Consider the following 26,666-nt stretch of genomic DNA (forward strand, 5'->3'; position numbering starts at 1 on the left):
CCCTAAGCAGATAGAAAGTATAATGATTGCATTTTATATATTGGTTTTGAAATGAATCCAATTGTATTAAAGTGCTACTTCTTTTTTCTTCTTTTTTAGGATAATAAAACTGCTTTATATTGGGCAGTTGAGAAAGGAAATGCTACAATGGTGAGGGACATCTTGCAGTGCAACCCTGATACCGAAACATATACAAAGGTAAGGATGAGAGTTTTGAGAGCATGATTTGCTTTGTTTAACATCTTCTGTCCATTTTTGCATGATGTTAAGATCATAATACCAAGTTCAGTTCTTGTGAACTGTGGATATGTTATGTGCTGTTTCTAATAAATAGCTTATGTTTTCCTTCTTTCTGAAATGCAGAATTTCTTTTCAGTGATGTTAATGCCCACTTTGATCACTTGCTACTGAAACTCAGTCAGAGTATCTACCCATACTTTACCACAGCACTGCTGGCACTACCAGCAGCAAGCTGGAACTGGGAAGTCTGGGAAGAGCCTTCTGATGTTATTAAGCTTGGTTAAGTTCATCACTCATTGAATAAACAAAAAGTAAAGCAAAATCGGGAAATGTTATGTACAGAAGTGATTTGCATCTCCTCTCAAGTATCATTTGTTGTATCTCTATCTACTCTTTCTCTATTTGACACTTAAGAGAAATGTGTTCTGTACATGTGTTTTTTGCTGCTGTTCAATCAATGTATAATAGTGTCTGTGATTCTTTTTTGACAGTGTAGGATTTAATTTGTTACACTTACTCCTTTTTGTTTGTTATTGAGTTTACAAGGAAGGTTTAGTGTGTGTTTGTTTCTTTTGTAAATTAGGCTTTGCTTTTGCTTTCAGGATGGAGAGACACCACTTATCAAGGCAACCAAGATGAGAAATATTGAAATAGTAGAGCTTCTTCTAGACAAAGGAGCTAAGGTCTCTGCTGTAGACAAGGTAAGGAATATTTATTTGTTCATTTGCTTCAGTATATTTAATCATTTTTAGTCTTGCAACCAATTTTATAGTGAACTGTCGAGGCTAAAACAGGAAGAGGTTTTATTTCAGTCACATGGATGGAGATGTTTCTGTGTCAGGAATAGGAATTACTGACTCTTAACATGCGCAAAAAGGGGTATAGATATGGTTAATTGTAAGTCATTTTTTGTTTTGATTATTGGCCACTAAGCAAAGCAGTGCCAAAGATGAATAACAGTAATTTCTTACTGACCTCTTTGGTAAACCTCTTAAGTACAGGAGTATTTATTTGACACTGTAATTAGGTATAATAAGGCACATTTTACTCTGATGCTTTTTTGAGAGATCTGTGCAGACACTGAAGTAATTTTGCTGAGGACAATCTCTTATTCTATACAGGTCTCTGAATTTGCTAGCAGACTCTTGTTTCTGAATAGAGACTGCAGTTTCCATGGACACTGAAAGAAGATAATGCCTGAACTTTAGCATTATTGGGCCTTTGCCTTTTCACTTGTGGGTTTTTTGTTTGTTTGTTTGTTTTAGACTTTTAGAATACTTTTTCAAGGGGGGAAAAAGCTGTCTGTAAGGTTTAATGCTCTGAAGAATTCCTTAAGATGTATTGCAAGTAAATAATGCATTTTGAAGGGATGTGGAACAGATTTTCTTTGTGATGGGACTTAATAGGTCAGATTGGAGGTCAAACATAATAATCCTGAAGATCTTTTCCAACCTAAATGATTCTCTGATTCCTTGCCTTTTCATCTTATGAATTCATGTTGGATGTTACTAGCTTTTGTTTTTGTTTTTAACTGAACTGCAGAAAGGAGATACCCCACTTCATATCGCTATTCGGGGAAGAAGCCGTAAACTTGCTGAACTGCTCTTGCGAAACCCGAAAGATGGTAGATTGCTTTATAGACCCAACAAAGCTGGAGAAACACCTTACAACATTGACTGCAGCCACCAGAAGAGTATTTTAACGCAGATATTTGGAGCTAGTAAGTAAAAGTATTGGCCTAACAGTGGTTAAACACACCTTTTAATTTTAACCCTTGTACTGTGACATCGGATGCTATGCCATTTCTCTTAATCGTTTTTACTTAAATCTTAGTTCTGTAAGAATTTTCTTTCAACTGCTGTGATTTTGTTGGACAATTTGTAGTAAGCTCTAATAGTTTTGATAATTGCTTAACATTTATATAGATAATCAGTGTTCCTTCACACAAGAATGCAGCAGTAATAATGCGGTGTTAATAACACTGATAATATATGAGAGGGTTATGCATACAAATACAGGTAAACCTGTCATCATTTTATGTATCAGGATTGTCATACTGATAGGATTTCTTAAAACACAGCTCTATAACACAGTATTTATCTTACAGGACACTTGTCTCCCACGGAATCTGATGGTGACATGCTGGGTTACGATCTGTACAGCAGTGCTTTGGCAGATATTCTGAGCGAACCAACCATGCAGCCACCTATTTGTGTGGGCTTATATGCTCAGTGGGGAAGTGGAAAATCTTTCCTGCTCAAGAAACTAGAAGGTAAAATTTGATGTGGGCATTTCCCATGAGTTCAGATACACCTATGGAAATGATCACGTAGGCGTTAATAGTTTTTGCAGCAGCCATTGGTTCATCTGGTGCTGTGTCTGATCTGTGTACCGCACCATAAATAAAGAGCAGTGTGCATTTTTCATTTTTGAGTGTGATGTTCATTGTTCATTAACTCCTATGTATTTAGGACACTTTTCAGCATTACTTTCCTGCTTGTTATTCATCTGTTCATTGTGTGGTTGAAGACTTGTTGTGTTCCTCTTTGAAGAGAAATTCATGCGTTATAGTTTCCATTGTTTTCGGTCAACATTAAGGATAAGTCAGCATAGGAAAAAGTATATGTGAGGATCTTCATAATAATTTCTGTGCTTTTTGGCCTAGAATGGTTTAACGTGTTTACTGGTTTTTGTTTTTCAGATGAAATGAAGACTTTTGCAGGACAGCAGATTGAACCTCTGTTTCAGTTTTCCTGGCTGATTGTGTTCCTCACACTTTTGCTCTGTGGAGGTTTGGGTTTATTGCTTGCTTTCACAGTGGATGCAAGGCTTGGAATAGCAGTGTCACTCAGCTTATTAGCAGTGCTCTACATTTTCTTCAGTAAGTCTGTTTTGTGTGAAGTTTCTGATGGCTTTTGCTAAATGTCTATTCTTAGAATTGGTTTTTATTTTGTATACAAACTTTGTTTTAGAAAAAAACCTGACTTGGTAGAAAGTAAGACCTTCTTTAACCCTTTCCTTGTGTTTTGCGTGTACTTTGTGAGAAGATGACATTGAAAGCAGACAACCATGCATATTAGCTTCACTGTGTTGCTCTTACCTTTCTCGTTTCTGGCCATAATTGTTGACATTCATCAAACTTCACTCTGTATCTGTATATGAACTTCATGATTCCTTTCAGTTTTGAGTTTTGACTAAAACAAACTTCTTTTTCCTTCTTCTAGCTGTGATTTATTTCGGTGGTCGAAGAGAAGGTGAGAGCTGGAACTGGGCCTGGGTACTAAGTACAAGACTGGCAAGGCACATTGGATACTTAGAGTTGCTTCTCAAACTCATGTTTGTAAACCCACCAGAGTTACCAGAGCAAACCACTAAAGCTTTACCTGTGAGGTTGGTTATTTCACTTAGTCCTGGATGAATAATTCATGTTTGCTCTGACACTTTCCAGACTGCTTGTGTTTATGTGTATGTATGCTGTCTTGTGAAAAACTGTTATGATTCCTGTTTGGAGAACAGCAGCCGTAAAGGCTGATGGAAGTAAATTCTTATGTGTGTAAAGATCAAGAAACGACTCTGTCAAAGTACTGTTGCTATTCTGTGCCAAAGTCTGTGAAAGCTTCTGTTTTTTGGTGGTGGTGTGAGGTTGTGGGGTTTTTTTTGTTATTTTGTTTTTAATTAATTTGTGACAAAGAAAGTAAGAAGGTAGTAGTGGGCTATACCAGAGAATTATGCTTAGTGCTTCTTTCCCCGATTATTATTGTTAGGATATCTTTTAAAGACTTTTTTTTCTTTTCTTGCAAGTAGAGCATCAAGCTGCTCAAAGCTTCTAGCTTATTGTAAGCAAGAAAAAAATTAGACTGTGTTTTGTGGTTTTGTATACTGCTGTCATTTAGAAGCTGTTATTTTAGCCCAGTGGTGCTTTTATGTGGTGTTCTTCTGTATGTTTTTTGATCTACCATAAATACTTGAAGGTACTTGTTGACTTCATGCTTTGAGGTCGTGAAGATATCTTTGTACTGCTGTCTGAGATACCACTGTTCTTATCTTTGTTTTAATCTTTTAAAGTAAGTTTTAGGATAGGAAGTGAGCCAAAAAAAGAAGTTGATAATGGGATAAATAAGTATGTAATTTTATGTTAGAGATTAAAAAAAAAAAAAGTATTTTAGATGTTTTCCCACATGGGTGGAAAAACCAAATAAAAGAAATCTTTCAGCTACTGATACGTGGAAGGATTTTTGCCTCGGTGGTCTAAAACTCCTTGAAGCTTTCCAAAGTAAATAACATGGATGGCTTTTTTTTTTCTCTTTCAGATTTTTGTTCACGGACTACAATAGGCTGTCCAGTGTAGGTGGAGAAACTTCACTGGCTGAGATGATTGCTACCCTCTCTGATGCATGTGAAAGAGAATTTGGTTTCTTAGCAACAAGGCTATTTCGAGTTTTCAAGACAGAAGATACACAAGGTTTTTATTACCTGAGTGGCATTTCTGATTATACCATTTCAATGCACCATTATTAGGGGTTCTGTTCCTCACATTAGAAGCTCTTTTTAGAAAGTGCTGTAATCATGCAGAAAGGGAATTTCTCTTCATTGTCTTGGAGAGAAAAATGCTCTGTTTTGTTTATCTTGATTTTTATTAACAAATGCGGTAAGATGAAATGAAGTATTCTTACTTGATCCAAGTGGAAGAAACTTTTTCTGTCCCATCTGCAGATTGCTGAAAAGAAAATACAGAACTGTGTGTTGTGTTATGAGGTAAAGGGGAGTTTTCAGTTTGTGTAGAACTAAATTCTGCTTCAAGTTCAGTTTCAGTCAGTTACTCCTCATGTAGACTTGAATTGATCACACGCTGAGGAATCTGTGGGATGCCAACTTTTGTCCCACTTATATTCCTCAGAGTCAAAAACACATCCTGTGTGCCAAACAGAACATTCATTATTCTTTATTTTTTCTTAAATTTGCTGTATATTCTTTATCAAAATGTTATGTGGATTTTTTTTTTCTCCCTTATTTTCTGTATTAGGCATTTTCTAGTTTCTCTCCTTCATTGAAGTTCTCCTTAACTTCAGCTTTTACGGTGCTGTAGTTTCTTTGGAAGCAAGGTTTGATTTAGTGCTGGTTGTTGTGAGAAGCCATAGCAATTGCCCATTCCCCTTTACCTGTCCTAGCTTTGTCTTGTCTTCCTTGTCCCTGGTGCCTTCTTGTGCTCTTTCTAATTCTGATGATCTTACAACCGGCTCTCCTTGTTTCCAAATGTTCGTAGACATTCCATATGGTTTTCCTTGTCTTTTCCTTATCTTTAATGTCTGTTATGTCTCTACACTCACAGACATATTCAGTTGCCATTTCTTTGTTGATTTGTAAATCTCCCTGTAATCCATTTCTGTCTCTTTCTATTCAGAGGAGACTTACATCCCTACTTATATTCACTTCTGGACATCTTTATCTGAGCCTTTATTCTTCGCTTCTTGCCCTTCAGTCCTGTCATTGTGCATTTCTGTTTCTTTGTACTGCATCACAAACCTGTCTGTCATCTTATGGCAGTAATGGGAAAGACCTTTCCAGCTTAAACCCTGGTCTAAGGTATCATACGTGGTTTGAAATTCTTTCAGAGTAGCTTTTTTTTTTCATTGAAGTTCAGATATTGATTTTTTGCTTTCATCATTTTCAGTCAGACTATTACTGACTATTACTGTATTCTCTTTTTTTCTGAAATGGACAAGTGTTGAATTTCTCTGCTTGTACATTTCCCAAAGGCAGAAGCTGCTGCTTTGATTAAAACAAAGAAAAATCCTGTTCCTTAAATTCTTAGGTCTGCTGATCCAACGACTGCAATGTTCTGTTGTCTCTTCCTTATCAATCCTGTGCAAGTCAGGTTGTTTGAGGCTCTTGTGATCCGTCTGCTCTTTGTTTGCCCTGTATAAGTGTTAGCATTCAGGAAAGGGTAAACCTAGGGCTGCCATCTCAAATTGTGGCTTGCATTTTTGAGTCATTTCTCCAATGAAAATGGTTATCTAAAGACCATATTTCTGTTGAAAACCGGGTAGTTACTTCACTGTTTGCCTGCAACTTGTAGAAATACACTTAAATGAGGGATGTGATAAAAGGGTGATAACCATTGGTGTGAAAGCTGCTTAATGAAGGTCGTTTCAATCCAGTGTGGGTTTCTTGAAATGTACTGAAGACTAAAGAAATCTGCTTTATGATTTCCTAGATTTTTAGCAAATTTAGGTGATTTTTTTTTTCTTGTTCCTTTTGTAACTGAACAGTAAAAGTGCTCTGATCTTTGGTGCAAATTATTTTAAGTATACAAGTTAATGTATTTTGAATTCACCTGTGATGATATCTTATGTTCATTGTAACAGCAAATACTTGTTTTCTAGGTAAAAAGAAATGGAAGAAAACATGCTGTCTCCCATCCTTTGTGATTTTCCTGTTCATATTGTCCTGTGTTGTTTCTGCGATTGCCCTGCTGGCCATTTTTAATGTAGAGCCAACAAACTTGACAGTGAATGCTATTCTTATATCAGTTACATGTGTTGTTGGTTTGGCCTTTATCTTGAATTGTCGCACATGGTGGCAAGTGATGGATTCAGTTTTGAATTCTCAAAGAAAACGTCTTCACCACGCTGCCTCCAAGCTTCACAAGCTGAAAAGCGAGGGATTCATGAAGGTACGTGTATGAATTAGCCATTGAAATAAGTGAGCCCAACCCCCCAACTTAGTAAGAATTTGCTTTAGATGGTGAGACTAGAAAGAATAACTTCTTAAACATTGTAAAGGTGAACAGCCAAGCCTAAGGGTAATTTGTTACTTCAAAGCAGGAAATGCTGTGCTGCTGTACGTTTCAATGCAACTAGAAGAACAAACATTTTGGAAGAGATATATTTAGGACTCTTGCAATTCTGGGAGGGATTTCAGATTTTATAAGCACTGATTTTTGTAAACTTACCAGAGTATTTTTGGGCTAAGTAATAATCAGTCAAAGAAATCAGGTGTATTTTTTTGAGATGCAAGTATTATAACTATGTCCTTTCCTTCTCTGCTTTTCCTTTTTTGTTTTTCTTCCTTAGGTTTTGAAATGCGAAGTGGAGCTGATGGCCAGAATGGCAAAAACCATCGACAGTTTCACTCAGAATCAGACAAGACTTGTTGTAATTATTGATGGATTGGATGCTTGCGAGCAGGACAAAGTTTTACAAATGCTTGATACTGTGAGTTGGATCATTATACAGAGATGAGCTCTGGATTTCTCCTTTCCATGGATGATTCAGATACATCTGGTTATTGTATTTTCTTTAGAATGAAAGCACATATACAGAGTCTTTGTTGCATTATAGTCATTTTTAAACATTTGTGTGCACAAGCATAGCTGTAACAATAAGAGGAAAAGCTTTCAGAAGTCAGAAGTTACATCATAGTGGGATATACATGTTTGTAAATGCGAAATGTTTTGAAATCAGCGGGTGCTAATTATTAGAAAACTAATGTTTTTGAAACAAACTTACATTGTTTGAAGAGCATTTGGTTCTTTTTGAAGTACTTCAGATGGCAAATACTTAAATGGTAAATGTTTCAGGGACTATGAGATTGCTGCATAATATTTTCTCGCTAATGACTTCTGTTTTAAGTGCTTCTGCTAATGTGTCAAGTATGTTTATTTCTAACTGTGGATGAGTACCTAACATTAGACATGCCATATTGAAGAAACTGACATCTTTGATGTCCCTTGTTCTGTCTAGGACGGAGTGAATATAACATGTTGCACTGTGTTCAGATGGTTCATACTTAGTAACAGGGCTTACTGTCTCCTTTCTTACAGGTGCGAGTCCTGTTTTCCAAAGGCCCGTTTATTGCTATTTTTGCGAGTGACCCACACATAATTATAAAAGCTATTAACCAGAATCTCAACAGTGTTCTACGTGATTCAAACATAAATGGACACGATTACATGCGAAATATAGTCCATTTGCCTGTTTTTCTTAATAGCCGAGGACTTAGTAATGCAAAAAAGCTGATGGTAGCTTCAACAACCAATGGGGATGTTCCTTATACAGACAACGCAGGTAAAGTTATGCAGAAGAGTAATACTGAGGTTACAAAAACAATGGTAAGCTCTGTTTCCTGGAACAAGCTAATTAAGTAATTTGTAGATGATGAATGTTATTTTATAATGCAGTCACATGTATATGAGTGGAGAAAATGCCTTTTGTTTTTTTGTTATTTTTCCCCTTGATAGGATTGCATGAAGAGATTGACAGAAGAGTTTCTCAGAACAGCCTTGGAGAGATGACCAAGCTTGGCAGCAAAACGGCTCTCAATAGGCGGGTGAGAGATGTTATACTAAATGATCCAGTACTGGTAATAGGGTGTTTTTTTCCTTATTCTTTTCTCGTTTTCTTTCATGTACTTAATGGCATCAACTTTGAAGGCTTATAAAACCATTCCTGGGAAGTTTGCGTATGTGTATAGGAGAACTATATTCCTAAATCAGCAGACTGATGTTTTATCAAAGAAGAGAAGCTGTGCTCGTTCACTGAAGTGTTCTTTTCCACAAAGCTTCAAATTCAGGAACTGGTGGAATGATTGATTAAGCTTTCTGTGAATGCTGAAATAGTACAGCATTCTATTTAAGTGCTATGTCAAATGTTATGTAATAAGTCAGAGTTAAATTCAGCTAATTTTTTAATGGCATTTCAGCCTCACATTTGTATATATTCACAAAGTCTTAAACTTTATATTGAAGTAAGATTAATTCAATTTCAGATATGTAAATTACTTTGTTACCAATCAGTACCTCTTGCCTTTGTGTGTCCCTTATCAGGATACTTACCGAAGACGCCAGATGCAACGCACCATTACTCGCCAGATGTCCTTTGATTTGACCAAGCTTTTGGTTACAGAGGATTGGTTCAGTGATATCAGTCCTCAGACCATGAGAAGATTACTTAATATAGTTTCGGTGACAGGTAAGCTTTGCACTTGTTTTCCTGTGATATGAAGGCCAATGGCACATAGATGGAGCTAATAAACCTGCTGCAGTGAACTTGTGTCTTGCTCAGGGCGTTCCTTTTACCAGTAGGTGCACAGAGTAGTAATACAGGCAAAGCTTGAACTGATTCCCACTGATGCAGCTGTATAAATGCTGTGTCCACTGCCCGGCTTAATACAACATTTGGCAGATGGTGGTCTATCATGGCTGAAGTAGGTAGAACTGGTTCAGCTCTGGTATAGAGGTGAGGTGATCATCTCAGTAGCAAGTGTGGTACAAATGCATGGCTGTATCTCTGTGAGGCGAGGTTCAGCTTTGTTCAACCTGCTTGCATAAGTCAGGCTTATTGTCTGTCTTTGAAATTGTGTTCCCAGTGCTTCCATTGTTTGCATTGTCCTAATTTCCCCTTAACTGATTTGGAATATAGTTGCTGTTCTATATTAGGTAAAATGAACCACGACTTGTTTTCTGCTCCATTAATTTAAAGCTAATATCATCAATAGAAGAATCTCTTTTATTTTTCCTGTTGGTCTTTACATCTTGTGATGGTTTGTATGTGAAAACAGACCTAAAATTGTAAATAAATATACCTTCTCCACACATTGTCATTATCATTGGCAAATTTTATGTGGAAATACAACAAAATCACAAACGTAGTTATTTGTACTAATAAAATACTGTTAAAAAAAACAAGCAGAAGGTACCCTGGAAGAAAATGTGCAGTGAACAGTAACTTGTGATTATAAATGATAACATCACAGAGAACTTCAAGATAAGAGCCTTCAAGCTGTAAATTAAATGTCATGTCACCAATATGAGTGCAGTTCTGTAGGGGAAAAAAAAGTTGCTAAACCTTATTGAATTTGGTTCACTCATCCTTTTTCTGTCTTCTGAAATGAGCTTTATTTGTAATTCAGGCCTTATTAACTGAAAGCTATTTTTCATTTATAGCTTTGAAATTCACTGATATTTGGCTGATAAAGATGGCAGTTCTGGTTATTTCTTTTGACTGTATTTTGCATCCTGGTACACAAAGATCTTTCACCATATTAGCATGAGTTTTGTGAACTTCTGTCTTTAATTCTGTTGAAGTTTGCCTGTAACAGAATGAGACCTTTTAGCTTGGAGCCGAGGTTGACAGTTTTAATACCAGAAAGTACTTAAATCAGGATATGGGACATAAGGGCATATGTAGTTGTTACTTTGGATATCTTTCAAAAGGGGGGGGGGGAAAAACCAGCACAAATACACCTGTGTTTCTTTTTCCTGTTGTATTAGGTCGCTTATTGAGAGCAAATCAAATCACCTTCAATTGGGATAGGCTTGCTAGTTGGATCAATCTCACAGAGCAGTGGCCATATAGAACATCGTGGCTCATACTGCATCTTGAAGAGACTGAAGGTGTTCCAGATCAGCTGACTTTAAAAACCATCTATGAGAGGTAGGTGGATGGTATGTGGTTTGAATAATTAAAATAATGATTACAGATGATTATTGGGAATCATCCCAGAAGAGTGTGGAGGTGGAACATGAGTTCTTTCTTGGTTGCTGATACAAGTTGCTATCCATAAGTGCTGTCTACATATTGCATCTGAGTGCAAGAGGTGTTGCCAGTGAACATGGCTGTCTAGATCCAGGCTGCTTGTGAGAAAAGAAACGTGGATAGTGAGAAGTGACCAGGTGGCAATAGGATGGTAAAATTGTCATTTTCTGATTGAATAAGATGACAAATATTGCAGTATTTTTATTTTTAACACAGATTTTCAGTTCCAGACCAGTTGGTATGAGAAAAATCCACAGAAGTACAGATAATGTCTCATATCAGACATTTTTCTTTAATGCTACCGAAAATGGTAAAACCTCAGCTGTCTTTCCTTTTAAAGTTATGAAACAGGTTTAAATTAAGCCATCTTAGGGCCAAACTGATAGATGATTTTGTCCTGAGAAAGAAATACAGTCTGTGCTACTATTTCTGAAAGATTTTGATGCTGTATCTAAGCAAAACTTTTTTTTTATGGCTATAGATTCTTTTCTTCATCTTTTCTTCTTTTCCCGTCACCTGCATCAAGGGAAGGTTAGGCTGAGTATTAGGAAAAGGTGTTTCACCAGAGGGCAGTGGGCATGGAACAGGCTCTGCAGGGCAGTGGGCACGACCCCAAGCTGCCAGAGCTCAAAGAGTATTTGAATGGCACACTCAGTCATAGGGTTTGGATTTTGTGGTCCTGTGTGGAGCCAAGGGTTGAACTTGATGATCTTTGTCTTCCAGCTTAAGAAATTCTATTCTAATTCATTGCTTAACAGCAGAGGATCGTCAATATTGTCAAGTAGTTGTTGTTGGGCTTCTGCTGAAATTTTTGGAACAACTATTGAACTATTTTAATCATACACTGTTTAGTCTGTTTCATGCAATCCTGTTTGTTCTGATAAAGGGGTAAATATGGGAGATTTGTGCTCTGAAATAATAATGGAAGCACATCCTTTTCACTCATTCAAATTCCAGTTCATTTCTTCACCCTGTTGACAAGTTGCACGTGCTTACTTAACTGGCTTGAGAGATTTTAATCTTTTCTTCATACTGAGTGTCCATTAGGGTGCTGGGATATTATTAATCTTTTGTGAGGTATAATACTTTCTTTTTCCTAGAAAGCCTATATGAGGTCTTTGCATTACTAGCTACAGATGTATACCTGAAGTTAGTTTGTGGTACTCATTAGTGCCTTTTCATTAATTAGCATCAGCAGTGCTAAATCACTTCAGAATGAAAAGTCCAGTGCTGTCTTCAAGACATAACGACTTGTTTGTGATTTCTGAGGATCTGAAGGGGATATAAGAGACCTGAATTGTTCTCAAAAACATGCACTAGTGATTCCAGTGTAACATAAAATCTTTAATGAACCAACTTGAGGAGAAGGAAAGATCAGGAACAATTGAATGCAGAAGGTTTATTCAGGTTCCAGATTAATTGTTAGCAGAGACACTTGAACGGTTGCCAGTGTCAGGGTTTATTAGTTCAGGTGTGGAGGAGATGCATGAAACCTGCCATGCAATGTTGCCTCTTGCTATGCAGGTTGCATCTGGAAGTAGTATTGCCACTTGAGTAGCTTGCAGAATCATAATATAGACATGAATAAGCTTATTTATAAGTTTATAGTGTTTAAAGGATCTGTAATGTGAAGCGACAGTGAAGAACCCTGTGCCATCTCTTGGTTAAAACAAACAAAACCTGTCATAATAACACCCTCGCTCCATGCTTAGGAAGAGGGTTGATACATCTCTCACACTCTTTTGTTGAACCTATGTAAGGAACTAAATTTACAGCTCTCCTAATATAGTGGCAAAGCTGAGATCTCATCTGTCTGATGATTTGGGCAATTGTGTTCGCCATATGCTGAGTATGAAAAGGTCTGTGAACTCTCCCCTGGGATTATCTGATGCTCTGAAAATTCTGTTCTATTCAAAATAATCCTTTCATTGTATAGCAGTGTATTGCTGCTCTTCATCTACAACTGTTTGAAGTAATTTGGCTTCAATATCTGCTCCTGTATCAATTCAAAATAGAGTATTTAATTTAGCTCCTCTTTTAGAACTTCAATCTCTGTTTTCTTAGGTTTTCTAGTTGAAGGAACAGCTTTCCCATTTGGAGTGCCATGAATAGATACCAGATTTCTGTACTTTTATAGCTCCTACTGCTGTACCAAGTGCTTGTTACTTCTTCCCTGGCTTTTATTCTGGAAGGAGTTATTTGAAAATGTTTTGGTACTTTAGAACATGAACCAGAATATAATTTTCCTAGCGTTGGATAATTTGCATCAAAATGCTTTTTACTGTGGCAATGTACATCTTTGGTTTTGATGCATTTCTGAGCTGTAAGTGTATGAGGAGAGGGGGCTGCTCGGACACCTCCTTTGAAGATGGCAATTTCAGAGATTCTTTTTTATATGTGGAGTTTTTAACTTGTGATTGCTTCCTCCATATGAGTACAGTGCTTTGATGGTACAGTTGCTGTTCAGTGTTAGGTCTCCCTTACAGTGATTGACCTATCGGGTAGGTCTGTTATAGGTACCCTCAACTGAAGAGTTGAGGTGTACACTGAGGTGTGCACTGAGGGTGTGATGAGAGGTGACAACCCCCTTGTACAGCTGTTGCACGGCTGTCTCTGGAGGCAGGCAGCTCCCAGCTGTTCCCTGCCAGCAGTTGGTGCCGGCAGGTGGCACTCGTGTGGTTCTCTGCCTGGCTCGTGGTGCTCTGCACTCAGGTACAGCATCAGTGATCTTTTCCACCAGGTGCTTTGTTTTTTGGTGTTGATTCAAAGAATAAACAATACAGAAGGTTTGGCTAAAATGAAAAGAGTTGAGTAGTAGAGCATGAAGAAATGGAAGAATAAAATGGTCTGCAAACTGCAAAGACAGGCTATGCAGTAAAGGGAGGGTCCGCCTGCTGTCACATCTCAGTGCTGTCTGTTATAGTTAGCAAAACTGAACTAAGACAACTGAAAGCTGTTCTAGAACTATTCATGAGTTCCTTAGTGAAGCTAGAGTAGTCACCTCGTGTACCTTTCACTTGGGTGGAGCCGCAGTGTTCCTGGGGGAGAAGATAGGATATCTCAAGTTGATTTTTGAATAAGTTTGCCTATAGCTCTTTGCTTCCAAATAAACTAATACGCTCTTTTCATGAATGCGATTGCTTGAGAGAATTCCTTTGTAGTGTTTTTTCTGTAGGTATTGTGTAGGCTGATGTGGAGGACTGCTGAATAGTATGGAACCGGTTCTGTTGGGAGTAGTGTTTCCTTACTGTCCCATACTTCTCAGAGATAGAGGTAGGAAAACATTGAATATTGCACAGGCAGTGTTTTCCTAGGATCTTCTTTAAAAATAAATAAATAAATAAATTAAAGTGAGCATCACTTTGCAACGTCTCTGTGGGCAGACTGTGAACTAATGCTGCTTACTTATCTCTTAGTAACAGGTAGATGTTCGTGTTATAGCTCTTTCTTTAGTAGATGGAAATAAGCCCATGCTTTTCAGTTATGTCAGATTCTGAAGATAAATATTGAGTCTTCACTGTTGGCTTTTTGTCTCCAGATTCTGGGAAAAAAAAGTCTTTAATCGTTGTACTTCCTTCAACATGCCTTATCATCTCACTTGTGTCCTCTTACTTGCCAGCATTTCTCTTTGCTGGTGTGGACCTCTACTTTGTTTGGCCTTCCAGTTGGTATACTTAGTGGCACCAGTATTTACTCTTTAGAGTTTGTCAGTTGCCTTTCCAAGTTATCTTTTGCCAACAGGTTTTTCATGCAGTCTCTCTCCTTGCCAGGTTAAGCTCCCTATTCTGATTTCTTATCTGTTGCGTCCTTCTTCCCCTTTGGTGTTTACATTGATCTGTGATCATTAACTGCATCTTTGTCCTGGTTTGGTTTCGTTCCTTTTATTATGTTCTTTTTACATTGCTTATTGCAGCATACAGTTAGTATTTGTCTCTATTTATGTTGTGCTGAGTTTTCTTCTGTGTTACTGTTCTGTGTTCTGTTCTGTGTTAGAATTTCCCTAGCGTCAGTTCTGTGTAGTACCAGAATGGCTTGTAGAAACTGCAAAAGCAAAGGTTTGTAACCCTGAAAGGGGAGCAGAATATTCGGGCGTTCTGTAAATGAAGTTGTCACAGTATTAAGTTGCCAGATTAAAGCAAGTTTCAACTGAACATTTGCAACTGATACTTTTCACGCTTATAAACTAGCCAGCTATGGGAATGTGCTCTTGTGAAGACTACGTAAAATATCCATGACACTAGAATGAATATCAGTGCCAGATCTAAATAAAGGATATATTGGGAAAAGCTGCAGCGGCTTTTGTTGAGAGAAGATACTTTTCATGAATTTGAATTTTCAGCAGAGCCAGTGAACGTGTGAGGAAGGTGATGTAATGTCTTGAAATTTCAGAAGTTTTAAGCAAGATCCTGAGAACATTTACATGTATTAAAATTTAGGGTAATAGGAGGCAAGATCCTGAGAACGTTCACGTGTGTTAAAACTTAGGGTAATTGTAAGGAAGATGGTTTGAGGAAAGCAGAACAGGGAAGCAAAAAGTAGGAGTAAGAGTCCCGTGAGAAACTCCCTCCCTGACAGGGAGAAGATGCAATATGGAGATTTAATCGGGACAGCTGTTTCACAGAGGGTTGCAGAAGTAGCGATGAGCAAATTGCAGATGGAAGTCATTGTGGATATGTGTGTCTTAGCCTACTGGGGAAAATGACCTCATCCGTGAGGCTGCTGATGTAGTTGTGGTCTGTGGATCTGCACCTATGAAGAAAATTCACAAATGCGTTGCTGACAGATGAAGTATGTTCAGCGCTCAACAGCACGCAGAAAAGGAAGTTGTGTCTTTAGGATTTTTTAGCAAAGAGATGAAAGAAGTTATTGTATTATACGTATCTGTGGTGCAACTCCATTCTGATCGCTGTAGGATTCTAGTCACTGTATTTCAGAATGGATGTACCCAAGTAGAAAAGAGCTTGGAGGATGAGAAGAGCCCCAGTTTCACTTTAAATTTATTCTATATATATCAACACAGATATATATATATATTTTTTCCTTTTTCTCATGCTGTGAATGATTCCAGTTTTGCTTTCCTTTGTAAAGAGTGTTTTTGCCTTTGTTTGGGATTTTCAAGTTTTCCTTGAGACTGAGACACTGGAATTGTATTTCCCCTAGAGATCTTGGTTAATTGTTTCAGTTTGAGGATCTGAGTTTTAACCATCTTACTCCTTTTTTATACTTTCTACTGTTTAAGGCAGTAGAAAGCAGTGATTAGATATTAACATCTTCTGAATTAAAAATATTAATGTTAAAGCCAGTTATACAAGGGCAATATCTTCTCATTCCTTTTCCTCATTAAGTTGATTCATTAAATGAGATGAATTTGCTGAACACGTTTTCTTGTTTGTATCCTTATCATGGCAGAAACTGAATCTTTGTCTATTGGAAGCTGCTCTTAGAAGTCACTGGAGCGATTCTGTATCCATCTTGCCAGTTGGCCTTTGTCCTTGTGAGCTCTGAAGGTGCAGATGGGAGATGCTGCAGCTGTGAGCTACTCAGTTCTTTTCTAGTTATGGTGGCTTTACCAGTCTGTCACTTTCATGACCTCTAGTAGCTGGACTGCCTTTATGGGTTAAAGTCTGTTCCATGTGTTAAGGTTTACACAGATGGAAGAGGAACTTCAGGCATTCGTTATCCTCTTGAGTTCAAGAGGAGGATTCAGAAAATGACTAAACAAACCTGAAAACACTTGAAAAACTTTGGATGTTTAAATTTTTACCCCTGAAATTACTGCAGGCAGAGACCTAAGCTGAGTTTTATGGTGTTTTTCCTTGCACCTGAAGTTTATTCAAGATCATTGAGAGTCAGTAGTTGAAGCTCTTAAAAAACACGCACAAATAAATGTGGTTTGAGTGTGTTTACATCAGGAGGAAAAGATCAGATTCAGCACAAACCACAGCAGCCATGGCTACTTCAATTAAGAAAAAAAAATACATGTGGAAGAGAGAGGCAGCAGTGACTGTTTAATGTAATATTCTGTGTGTAAAGTAGTTTTACCAGGTGTTTTGGGGCAGCCTGTGTGGCCAATTGCAGAAACCTATCCTGGCAAGCATGGTGAGTTGCCCATGTGGACAGAATATGTGCCCAGTAATTATAATTTGATAGATCCATGGTGTTGTCTGCTCTCTCATGCAGTCTAGGTTACTTATCTTTCTGAATATAATTGTAGCCGTTATGTGGTGAAACAGTGAGAAATGCAGCTTATGTATCTAAGGTGATTGTCCTGAAGGAGAGACCATGACTTGCTCTCTTAGTGCTTAAAGATACTTGAGGAGAGAGTCCTTGTCCCCAGAACTGACTTAACATTTTGTTTAATGACGCAGAATTTGGTAGTCACATAACCTAGATGATTCCTCCTGGCTAGTTTTGGTGTTGCTCTGCTTGTCATGCATGATGTCATGAGGGACAGTCTTAACTCTCACTTTTTTCCCCCAGCTTTGCTCAAACTGAGGTACTAAGACAGCTTTCTGAGGATATTGGCAAGTTATTGCTGGTCCCTGAATTTTTGTGACATGCCTATTCTTACACATCCATTCAAAGTATTAGAACATGATAGCTTGGCTCAAGATAGAAGAAACGCTCACAAGCCATCTGTTCAGCTTAGGAGCTCCGCCCTTTACTTAATTTCCTTGAAAACGTGCTTCTTGGAAACCAAAGAAAACTATGAAAATCAAGAATCTTACATCTTTGGTTTTTAAAACTGAGAGATCTTCCAGGGTGAGAAAATGGTTGTGCTTTTCTCAGAGGTGTAAGTAGCCATTGTTTTAAGCACAACAAGATAAAATTGATAAATCACCGGCTGAATTTAATGTATGTGGTATGTCCGTGTATCTGTACATACCTACCTGTGTTGGATGGCAAATCCACATGCATAAGCAGAAAATATCAAGTTAAGAAGAACAACAGTAGCTTTCTTTTATTCAGGACTTTTTTTGTGGGCAGAACTGAAGGATGTAAGCTAGCTATAGTTCTTTAGGTTTTGTTAACGCATTTGTAACTGTTATACTGTTCTAAGGAATAATTTGTAGAAGGCATCTACTCTGGCTAATTTATAAATCATGGAAAGTATTGGGATTTTTTGACTTCTTCAGCTCTAGATACTACCTTTCCAGTTTTGTTATGGGTGTATGATTTTGTTGCTTTTTTTTCTTCAAGTCCCAGAAGTTACCACTTTCGGGAAGTAATCATAGAAATATTTATCTCTGCTAACTAACTGGAGGAATACTTAATCTCTATTAGGCAACTCATCCTCTTGTTTTCCTTTTTTCTTCAGTCTCATCTGGTAAAGATTAATGTAGTAATAAATGAAACAAAACTTGATTATTGTAGATTTGGAGTTATATAGTGTAGATTTATTTGGTGCTATATTTTACTGATAAGTTCAAATCTTTTGCGTGATAAGCCCATGTGAACCAAATTAGGAAGTCAGGAAAATGCCTGTAGTTGAATATTTGTACTTTATTGTTTACTGCTTCAATTTAGGAAGAGTATTTACAGCATACTAAAAATACTACTAAGGTAGAAATGGTATGAAATTATTTTATTTTTTTTAAAAAAATGGATTTCATAAAAAAAAATCAGAAAAAAAGTATTCTGTAGCACTAGTAGTAAAATTTATTTTTTCCCCATATAAAGGCTCATTTATTTTTATAGCAATTTGATGACACATCTGCTTGCTTTATTCAGCTGAAAAGAAAATGTTGGTTCTTGGTGTTTTGTAAAATTGCTTTGTTAAATTATTTTCGAAATCGTTCAACTTTTAACAAATGACATTTGATACTAACATTGGAAAGCAATTTCAGCTAATTAAGTAGATCCTTCTGTAAACCATTGGAACATTAAGATGACAAACTGTTCATTCAGGATTATTTTAATTGGTACAATTATTGTAATTTTGTTGCAATTATGTGTTGAGCTAAAAGCTTTTGTCTAAATCATTTGAGGGGTTTTTTTTGTTAATATACATAAGTAAGAAGAAAAGGAGTAAAATAAAGACTGAAGATAAGCATTATCTGTCTACTTTTCCATTACAGTGTTTTAGACAAGTACCTATTAAATTATTCTGTTAAAAAGCATGTTATATATTTTTTCTGCAAATTTCTAACAATTTGAAATGAGCAAGATTGTTTGAAATGTAACTTTTCTGGAAGGTTATTATGTTAATTCCAGTTTTGACACTGTTTAAATACCTTTCAATAAAAAGAGTGAAATTAACTTTTGAGGGATTTGCAACTTGTATAAAATCTATTGATGTATTAATTTAAGCAGTGTAGCTTTTTAGTGATTATAGAAATTAAAAGTGCCACATTCGTCTCTTCTGGTCATAATGTTCTCTGCAAAAATCTTTTGCCTAGGCCAGGTTCAATTAAATCACTTATTTTAAGGAGTCAATTAAGTATTCTTGGAGACCTCACAATGAGACGTTGCTTCTAAATACTTAATGTGCACTTTTTTTTTTTTCCTCAGTTTCCTTTAGTTGTATTTTACTTACAGTGAAGGACACAGAAAGTTAGGTTTCTTATGCTAATAACGTCCAAGTATTAATAGCTAGAATGCCAGTTGATGTCAGACTTTGGAGCGGGTCCAGGTGAGGGTCAGGAAGATGATCAGAGGGTTGGAGCACCTTCCCTGTGAGGACAGGCTGAGAATGTTGGGGCTCTTCAGCCTGGAGAAAAGAAGGCTTCAGTGAGACCTTCTAGAGGTCTTCCAGTACGTGAAGGGGGACCCACAGGAAGACTGGGGAGGGAGGTACTTCTTGTGAGGGCATGTAGCGACAGGACAAGGGAAAATGGCTTTAAACTGGAAGAGGGTAGATTTAGACTATATATGAGGAAGTAATTCTTTGCCTGGAGAGGATGTAGGTGTTGCTATCTTGGAAGTGTTCAGGGCCAGACTGGATGGGGCTTTGAGCAACCTGGTCTAGTGGGAGGAGTCCCTGTCTATAGCAGGGGAGTTGGGACCAGATAATCTTAAAGGTCTCTACCAACCCAAACCATTCTGTGATTTCCCAAACTGCGCAGTGCATGAGGCAAGGCATGAAAGAGAAGGACAGAGATTAGCGAAGGACAAGTATGAAGAGAGTTCTGTTGAAAAAATGCTGGGGAGAGAAAAGGACTGGAGCAAAAGCTAAACAGAACACTAGAGAAAGGAAGTTCTCTGAGTATTTTCTGCCTTTTTCTTAGTTACCTTGGTAATGTGGACTAGTTAGTCATATTTCTGAATTTCGTTCCAGATAAGCATTTAAAGAAGTTATAGTTAATGTGCAATAATGAAATCTTGGTTAAAACAAAGCACCTGTGTGTTTTAAGTTCCTTCAAACTCTTCTAGTTGATATTAACTTTGGATAGTACACAGAAGTCTTAATTTTAGCAACACAATAAACAGAAATTTCTGGAAACAGAACCTTTATTTTTACTCACGTAAGCCAGTTCTCGAGGCCTGTGAATTTCTGGGGGAGTCAGTAACGTTGGGAAATAGAATTGGAGGTAATGTCTTTTTGTGCTTGACGAATGCTTTTCGCCAGAAAATAGAATATTTATTCAAAAATAGAATATTTATTCAAATATTTATTCAAAAATGGAAAAAACTGTTGTGGTGGAAGCTGATGGTCTGGAAATGCGTGTTTTGGCTACACAATATGCTCAGCGGCTCATATCCGTGTGATTTCAAATCCTACATCAACTGCAAATGTTTGCTAGGAATCTAAAATCCTGCTGGTGAAGGTATTGAATGAAAGAATCCCTGCATAAGGCTGTAAAAAAGCTTTGCAAGCGACGTTTGGTGGCGTAAATACTGCACATGGATTAATGAAGTATTCTCATATTTTACTTGTGTGAGTGATCCTGTTGGACATCTAATTAGGACAATATAATTACTTTTTTTGCTTGCAGCAGAGCAGGTTTGAGCAGTCTTAAATTCTTCACTGCTCCATTTTGCTGCTTTTCTATCTATTTAATAAGTATTTCTTTTAAAAAAAAATCTTTTTGCTTTCTCTAATTCAAATAGCACTGTAAAGCTGCAAATGAATCAGACATTTTAAACTCTATTAACACTTTTTAATTAAAAAGAAAGTTGGCATAGGGAGTATTCGGGAAAGTTAAATTAAAATCTGATCGTTGTAATATGGCTCAGTGGTAGAGCATGATACTGAACATGGGAGATTAGAAGTTTATTAAATATCCATCTTCTAAGAAAATGCTTTTTCTTTCTTAAGTGATCAAAACCAGGAGACTCAGAAGAAGTGCTTTATCTACCGTTACTTGGCTTGGATAGTTGGTTTTGCAAAGAGAGCTTTCCTGAATACCTATGGTAATAGGAGTTTTTAAATAGCTATTGCATCTGTTCAGTGAAGTCTCTGTACTGCTTAATATGCACCAAGGGGGTTATAATTTTCTTTCTAGGTAGCTATGTCAAACTATCGCTTTCCCTTTTTGTCTTTATTAAAGTAAAACATTGATTTCCTCTGTTTTATTATTGAGTGTGTGATGACTTTTTATTTCTGTCTTTATACAAGTTTGTATATGAGCAAATGTTCTTTTTAACGTCCGAGCTACCTGTTGCAGCTTGAAGAGTATTTCAAGCTCTATTGTTGATAGATTGATAGTACTATAAATTTTGTGGAGTGTTTTGTATACGAACTTTTAATCTAGAAGAAATACACCCTTGTGCCTGCAGACACTGTTGCTATTTTGACCAGGTGCAAGAAGAGTAGGATGCGCAACTGCAGAGCAAAGTATCAGGTCGCTGGTGTTGGTTCATTAGATATTAGAGAACAGATATCTAATGACCAGGTTGTTAAGCATAAACTTTTTGTCTTGCATTTCAGAATGGACCACATTTTCAATGTTTTTCTTTTCCTTAGCATTAGACCTATAGGAAAAATGGCTTTTTGTCATTTTAAAAGAAAAAATTACTTGATCAGCTTAAGTTACTGTTTTAAGTTTTGTCTTAAACTATATCTAAAGAAAAACTTAAAAGGCACGTTATTAGTAAAACATGACTTGCCTTCTTGCTTATGCCTTCTGTTGCTCTAATTATTTCTTAATAGTTCTAATTAATTAGGTCAGTTGCTTTTTATGGTGTGCATATGTTAAATGACACTGACTTGCCTAGTTACTTGCTGCAATGAAACAGCTGAGGAAAATTATTTTACATGTGTGAAGACGAACTTGTTGAATGTCTTTGTTTTTGCTGTCGGGGGGAGGCCTGGAAAAGGCGATAGGGATGATCTTCTAGATCTGAGCTGTGCTCAGCTCACCACTTGGCTTGGTGGTGAAGGAGCACATAGGACTATGGTGGTGACCTCTCCTACAGAAGGTGGTGGCAAACGTGCTGTGCCACATAGAGCCTGATGGCTTAGTGTCTGCCTTCAGCCTGTGCTGGCAACACTCAGTGCTGCTGGACCATGGTGGTTATTTTCCAAGTTAGTCATAGAAATGCAAATTGAACAAAAATGAAGAGATATGGAGCAAATCTTCTGAATGGAATATTCAAATGACATACCAGTATGTATTTCAAATATTTTCTTGAGGAAATCATTATTGGGCATTGTTGGAATACAACTTAATCCACTCTGAAGGCAGCTTTTAATGATAGCTGCTGGTAGTAAGGCCACCAGGGGCATAGTAGAATGAATTTTTGAGCTTTTATCAACGTAATGTTCTGTTTTTGGCCCATATTTTTCACAGAAACAGACACTCAGCAATGGTGACACTTTTGAAGCTTTTTTTGATGTTTCTAATTGAAAGAGTATTTTTTTTTTTCCCCTCAGGAGTATCTAGCCCGGCAATGGGAATAGAGTGCTCACATAGAGCTTAATTCTTAGATCTGTGTACTTTTATTCTGGAAAAAGTAACTCCTGAAGTGCTTTACATGCTAACTTATTGTTTTGGTTTTTTATCTAAGTACAGACACATACCATTCTTGTGGCCCTTAGCCAAAAGATTATCATTTACATAAATATTTCTTTCAGAGGCGTAGTTTAAGGCCTTGAGCTCAGGAGGTTAGAATAGAGACTTCAATCTGTACACCAGCAGTGGGCTACTGGCTTCTGAACAGACGCTTTGTTCATCATATTCAGAACACTGTTCACATTCATACTTAAGTAGAGCTGGCATTAAAATTCAGCTAATTTGTTTCATGTGATTCATCAGCTGTGTGTTTTATTTAAATCTATGTCACATTCTCTTTCAGCATTTTATTTTGTAGATTTAAGTGTTGAAATAGGCCACTCTTTTAACTCCTTGGGTCCTGACTTCAGTACTGACTTAATCTTCATTTTGCTAGTTTTAAACTCTTGTCTGTAGTACTGAAAATAAATATGCATAACTGAAATGTACATTAATGTTGGTTTTTAAAAATTATGGTCTTTCACTTAAAAACATGTACATTTATGCATAGGGTTTTCCACTTTGCCTCATATAAAACTAGCGTAATAGCCAGATTTTCTTGCATAGTTGAGATAATCAGATTCTGCTGACTGGACAGATTTTACTTTGATAGTGTCTATTGTCTTAATTTTTCCTGACTTTTGACCACTCACTCTTGATATGAAGAACAAGGAGTTACTTGTAGATGCGTGTAAAAGCACAGTATAGCAGAAGCATCTTATTTGTTAGGTACACGGTCCATTTAGCTATTTTCTCTAATAATTGGTAAAATTAACTGGATTGACCTAACATTAATTTCAGTATAGCACAAGACAGTACTAACAGATCAGAGTGGGAGATTTGCACACAATCGAATTACATTTTTAATGTAAGAGAGCAGTATTTACATCAGGCATCTTGTACTTGTGGCATCTTGTCTTAGAAGGTGAGTTAGTTGGAAGCAGACTCTTATTTACCATGAAATCTCACACAGGTGGATTCTGATCAACGTCTGTGAAGCCTGACTCTTCCTGTTGGAAGAAATATTAGTTTGGAAGTTGGGATTTTAACTGTGGAATTGGGATTTTAACTCTGAAATTTCTAATTTGTGTATTAGAACTTGAACGAGTTCTTGAGGTTAATGCTGACGCGTAAACTTGATGTTGGTTTAGATTTGAAGTTAGAGCTATAAATTCCCAATCTGATTTCAGTGAATAGCCATACTCTAAGTATTATAGTTTGATTATAATTTATCCATTATTCTCTCTCCAGAATTTCAAAGAATATTCCTACAACTAAAGATGTTGAACCACTGCTTGAAATTGATGGAGATATACGGAACTTTGAAGTATTTTTGTCTTCACGAACACCTGTTCTTGTAGCGCGTGATGTAAGAACCTTTTTGCCATGTACTGTCAACTTAGATCCCAAACTACGAGAAATCATTGCAGGTAAGCATGTTTTCAAGTAAGTGGAAAATGATAATTGAGGTAGAGCTACTTTGCATATTGCTCAGGATCATGAGTTGTTCTTCAGTTCAGACCTTCACATCACCTGACCTGACTTCAGTAAAAAGTTGTTCAGTTTTACTGAACTATATACAGGCCAAATCATACTAGACTCAAGTAGTTCTTCAGAATGGACAAAGTATTGTTAATGATGGATTCAAAAGTAGCTTTAGCACTTATGGGTAAAGAGTACATGCATCAAAATGATGTTTTATTCGTAGATATGCAGTTTTACTTCCAAGTAGATTTTAACAATTTTAGGTGGCATCAGTTCCTTTAGAACTGAAGCCAGTGAAATAGAGTGGAATGTCTCCAATCTGAAGCATCCCCTGCTAGACACACGTGCAGTTGGTACCTCTCAGTCATTTTTTTAGTCTGTGTTAGGGTGATATTTAAATTGCCAATAGGGCAGCTATTGTTCATTGTCATTACTAGTTTGTGGCCTCAGAATATGAGTTCAGATTCAGGTATGTTCTTAACAGTAAATATTCTGACAACTACTGAAGAGGACTGGTGTGACCTCTAATATGACAGAGGTTACTGTTTGATGTGGAGTAAGGCCAAGACATCTTAATATTTCTCCTTGCGTAAAGATGCTAAATCTTTGAGGAAAATCTGATCTTTAAATTTAAAATGTGATCCTTACGAGTGTTTGGTCTGACAGTATCCTAAGTGGGAACTGAGCCCCTTGTGTTTTTAGTATGCACCTATTGCCTCTTGTCCTGTCACTAGACACCACTGAAAAGAGCCTGGCTCCATCCTCTCTGCACCCTCCCTCCATGTATTGCTATACATTGGTGTGATACTCCTGAGCATCCTATTTTCCAGCCCCAGCAGCCCCAGCTCTCTCAGCCTCTCCTAACAGGAGGATCTTCTTAGCCCTCTGGTGGGCTCTCTCTACTTTATATGTGTCTCTTTGGCACTGAAGGGCCCAGAACTGGGCACGGTGGGCAAGCAAATCAAAACCTGTTCAAGTATCTCAGGCTCAATCTCATTCTCCTTCTTCCTTTGTTTTTCAGATGTTCGTGCTGCAAGAGATCAAATGAATATAGGAGGACTTCCTTATCCCACATTGCCTTTACATGATGCACCTGGCAGAGCAGCATCTCTGTTCAGTCAGCCTTCATCTGCCTGTTCTTCTACAACCTCCTTCAATGGACCTTTCAACAGTGGAGTTCTGTCACCCCAACCTCACAGCAGTTACTATAGTGGTATGACAGGACCTCAGCATCCGTTTTACAATCGGGTAAATAATGAAGAACCAATTCATATTCTTCTCATTTAACCTGGTAGTGTTGCCTGTGATATCTATGAAACGTTTAAAAGACCCAGGCAAATTATATTTAGAAATGGAGCCTTGTCCAAAAGACAGCACGTTTCACAGTAATGTTCACTCATGTAGTCTCACAGGGAAATGAGGTAAATTGCATTAGAATATTACACAAAAGGAAGAATGGTCAAACACTTTGAGATATGCTGCTTAGTTGTAGGGTGTTGTAGGTACTCTTTACATGTATATGCACATATTGCTTTTTAAATTGTAAGTTCTGCACACTTCTTCATATACTTGCTTACAGTCATTAGAGAAGATCCATTTTTTTTTTTTCTTGGTAAATTAGGTAAACTGCAGAAACTTTGGAGGAACTGCCCAGCAAGAACGTATCTAGACATGTCTTCCCTTTTATCTCTTTTTAAAGTTATTCTGGGATCTTTATCATTAACCAGTGCTGCACCAGTTAAAAGAATTACCATAAACTGCATAAAATTTTGAGTTATTTGTGGGCATCAGAAAACATATTCCTAGACATGGCTCACTTGTAAGTTGCACTGCTTTACTATATTGTAAATTGGGATTGAATCTAAACAGTGTAAGAGAAACTGTTGTTTTGAACATTGTTCCTAGTTGTTAAGGTATAAATCAGCTTGTTAGGTGAGACAGCTGTTTATAAGAATGCCTTTTTAGATACACTTTACAACAATATTTGTAGTACTGATCTACTTAGAGTGATTTAGTTTGTAGTTATTTAAAATTTGAGCGCACTCCACAGGTAAATTATAACTTGGTATTTTTGTGAGATATATTCAGTATTTTTAAACCTTATTTTTTTCCTTTTTTTTCCTGCAATGTTATCAGGGAGAAAAAAGTATTCAGAAAGAGGATGTAAGTGATAGATGGCTCCTGTATGCAGTTTTAAGTAGTAAGGTATGATAGTAGGTTAAGGTTCAATCTAATAAGCTGGCAAAAAAATGAGTTATTACTTAATGTTCATCAACCAAGGCAGAAGAGAGTATAATTAGCACAGAGCCTTCTATCTGTTCTAAAATTATTCTTATATTGATGCTATATTGAGCATATATACTGTTTTGTTTAAAATAACCTAAAAAAATGTGTTCTTTGCCCAACACTGATAAATGCTTGTCTTATTAATCTTCCTGCTGATACTGACTCACTTAATTCAAGTGAGTGTTTA

At 37.0% G+C, this 26,666-nt stretch overlaps 1 protein-coding gene across 5 annotated transcripts in view; it reads left to right on the forward strand.

Annotated features, from left to right (window-relative positions):
• The window catches only part of KIDINS220 (kinase D interacting substrate 220), a 55,222-nt gene that overhangs the window by 13,268 nt on the left and 15,288 nt on the right, over positions 1 to 26,666 (forward strand). For all 5 annotated transcript variants that reach the window (XM_072330937.1, XM_072330941.1, XM_072330938.1 and 2 more), the window contains exons 10-24: positions 100 to 198; positions 843 to 941; positions 1,783 to 1,960; positions 2,348 to 2,512; positions 2,942 to 3,121; positions 3,465 to 3,630; positions 4,551 to 4,702; positions 6,624 to 6,913; positions 7,314 to 7,454; positions 8,063 to 8,306; positions 8,480 to 8,568; positions 9,065 to 9,209; positions 10,511 to 10,673; positions 23,960 to 24,138; positions 25,215 to 25,441. In XM_072330937.1, coding sequence (XP_072187038.1) covers positions 100 to 198; positions 843 to 941; positions 1,783 to 1,960; positions 2,348 to 2,512; positions 2,942 to 3,121; positions 3,465 to 3,630; positions 4,551 to 4,702; positions 6,624 to 6,913; positions 7,314 to 7,454; positions 8,063 to 8,306; positions 8,480 to 8,568; positions 9,065 to 9,209; positions 10,511 to 10,673; positions 23,960 to 24,138; positions 25,215 to 25,441 — 2,517 coding nt within the window. The remainder of the gene's footprint in view (positions 1 to 99; positions 199 to 842; positions 942 to 1,782; positions 1,961 to 2,347; positions 2,513 to 2,941; positions 3,122 to 3,464; positions 3,631 to 4,550; positions 4,703 to 6,623; positions 6,914 to 7,313; positions 7,455 to 8,062; positions 8,307 to 8,479; positions 8,569 to 9,064; positions 9,210 to 10,510; positions 10,674 to 23,959; positions 24,139 to 25,214; positions 25,442 to 26,666) is intronic.

This window comes from Excalfactoria chinensis, chromosome 3 (genome assembly GCF_039878825.1).
Source record: "Excalfactoria chinensis isolate bCotChi1 chromosome 3, bCotChi1.hap2, whole genome shotgun sequence".
In the NCBI taxonomy this organism is placed as follows: domain Eukaryota; kingdom Metazoa; phylum Chordata; class Aves; order Galliformes; family Phasianidae; genus Excalfactoria; species Excalfactoria chinensis.